Source organism: Lynx canadensis, chromosome D1 (assembly GCF_007474595.2).
Source record: "Lynx canadensis isolate LIC74 chromosome D1, mLynCan4.pri.v2, whole genome shotgun sequence".
In the NCBI taxonomy this organism is placed as follows: Eukaryota; Metazoa; Chordata; class Mammalia; order Carnivora; family Felidae; genus Lynx; species Lynx canadensis.
In genome coordinates, this window is record NC_044312.2 from 102,433,255 (window position 1) to 102,435,593 (window position 2,339).

The 2,339-nt window shown below is 36.3% G+C and overlaps 1 protein-coding gene across 1 annotated transcript; it reads left to right on the plus strand.

Annotated features, from left to right (window-relative positions):
- Nucleotides 1–1,157: 1,157 nt before the first annotated feature.
- On the plus strand, nucleotides 1,158–2,099 carry LOC115524507 (putative olfactory receptor 5AK3). The gene has a single exon (XM_030330848.1). It carries the CDS (start codon nucleotides 1,158–1,160, stop codon nucleotides 2,097–2,099), a length of 942 nt encoding a protein of 313 aa, XP_030186708.1.
- The last annotated feature ends 240 nt before the right edge of the window (nucleotides 2,100–2,339 follow it).

The window sequence follows — 2,339 nt, forward strand, 5'->3', positions numbered from 1 at the left end:
TTCTGGTTAGAAAATAAAACAAATTAAAATGGAGATGTCACTTTACAAGTATTTTCTGGTATAAAAACTATTAAGAAAATACCAATGTTCCCAAAAAAGTGAGGATATGGAAACCCCCATGAACAATTAGCAGGAATGCACACTGGTGCCTCCATTATGCAATGTGATCTGGAAAACTGGGTCAAAATAAATACATGCATACTCTAAGAGTCAACATTTTTTGTTCCTAGAAAAATTTAGTTATTTGTAGTGGACATACAGTGGAAATAAAAAACACTGAGTTATTTGTGGTGGAAACAAGTTGTAGGTGGCCGACTACCCATTGTTAGGAAAGCACATAGGTAAATTATGATAGATGGACACCATAGAGTAATGTTATTCAATGTGTGGTCCCTGGACCAGCACCCCAGGTCCTGGACTCTCTGTTTCCACTCAATGATGTGATAAGAATTGAAAGTGAGATTAAGCATCTAAAACTATTACAGAATTTTGACAATGCTGACAATTTTTTATTGCTATATGCAACAATATTGATCCATGACATATAACAAATTTTACAAAGAAAATGGTCCTTTACCATAGATAACTTGATAAACACTTCCATAAAAGACTCTACTTGGGCATGAGTCCATGATAATAGAGGGAGCAGAATTAGTAAGGAGACAGAAAGAGTAAGGTGAGAATACAGAAAAAATTAAAGCAAAATCATATAGAAATTTATGGGTAAATCAAGATTTTCATACATAATAATTTATGTAAAATGGGATTTATGAATTAAAATGTATACAGCATAAAAGAAAGCTTAATTTTTAAAAGTATGTTTTCATATGTCCCCTAATTAATAGATTTAAGAAATATATTTAACAAAAGCTTAAATTCTTAGTATAATTAAAGAGTCAGTTTTCACTCTCATAACAAAGAAACCGATCCATGGCAATTTTCCCAAAACATAGATCTAAATTATCTAAAGTCAGATGTCAAGGTATAGACTTTAAATGTGAGTCAATTGTCTCATAGAAAATATCCTCTGACTCCATTGTGAAACCAAATATTATACCATTGCCAATTCCAAAATTAGTTAAAGGACCACAAGGTCTTAGTTTTCTCTGCTCTTCTTTCTTTACACCTTTCCAGCTGATACTTAATCTTTGCTAGCCATGGAACAAAACAATGGCACTGAAATAAGTGAGTTCATTCTCCTGGGATTTGCTGGTCAACGTAAGTCGTGGCATATTCTCTTCATAGTATTTCTAGGGATCTACGTGGCCATCCTAGTGGGCAATATTGGAATGATCCTACTCATCAAGATTGATTCTTGCCTTCATACCCCGATGTATTTTTTCCTCCAACACTTGGCATTTGTTGATCTCTGCTACACCTCTGCTATCACTCCCAAAATGCTGCAAAACTTTGTACGAACAGAGCAATCCATCTCATTCATAGGGTGTATGGTGCAATTACTAGTCTATGGTGCTTTTGCAACGACTGACTGTTACATCTTGGCTGCAATGGCAGTGGACCGGTATGTCGCCATCTGCAATCCACTCCGCTATCCAATAGTCATGTCCCAGAGAGTCTGCATTCAACTCCTATTTGGCTCATACTTCATAGGTTTTCTAAATGCCTCTGTAAACACAAGTTTTACTTTTTCGCTGAGCTTTTGCAAATCCAATAAAATTAACCACTTTTTCTGTGATGAACCCCCAATTTTAGCTCTCTCTTGTTCCAACATTGACTTCAACATCATGCTGCTAACTGTCTTTGTGGGGTTTAACCTAATGTTCACTGTGCTGGTTGTCATCTTTTCCTACATATATATCCTGGCTGCCCTCCTGAAGATATCTTCCATTGCAGGGAAGAAAAAAGCCTTCTCCACGTGTGCCTCCCACCTGACAGCAGTCACTGTTTTCTATGGGACTCTGTCTTACATGTATCTGCACCATGGGACCAATGAGTCTCAAGAGCAAGAAAAAATGGCTTCTGTGTTTTATGGCATCATGATCCCCATGTTAAACCCCCTCATCTACAGCCTGAGAAACCAAGATGTGAAGGAAGCCCTAAAAGTGGTTACAAAGAAGTGCTTCTGGTTTGATCATTGATTTCTGATTTTTTACACTTGTGAACAAGACTGACAGTGCCAGTTTTTAAGAAATCAAAACCAAACTTCCAAGCAACATAAGAAAATTTGCTCAATCTTTCTAATACTGAGCTGCAAATTAAAGTTTAACAGTGAGATAACCAGTTTAAAGTAACTGGCAAAACTGAAAAAGAATCATAACACTTACTAATTGCTGTGATGCAAGGGCAATCATGCTCTCATTCATTGTGAATGGAAAATT

Coding starts and splice junctions, on each gene's coding strand:
- LOC115524507 (XM_030330848.1), top strand. CDS start 1,158: ATGGAACAAAACAATGGCACTGAAATAAGTGAGTTCATTCTCCTGGGA.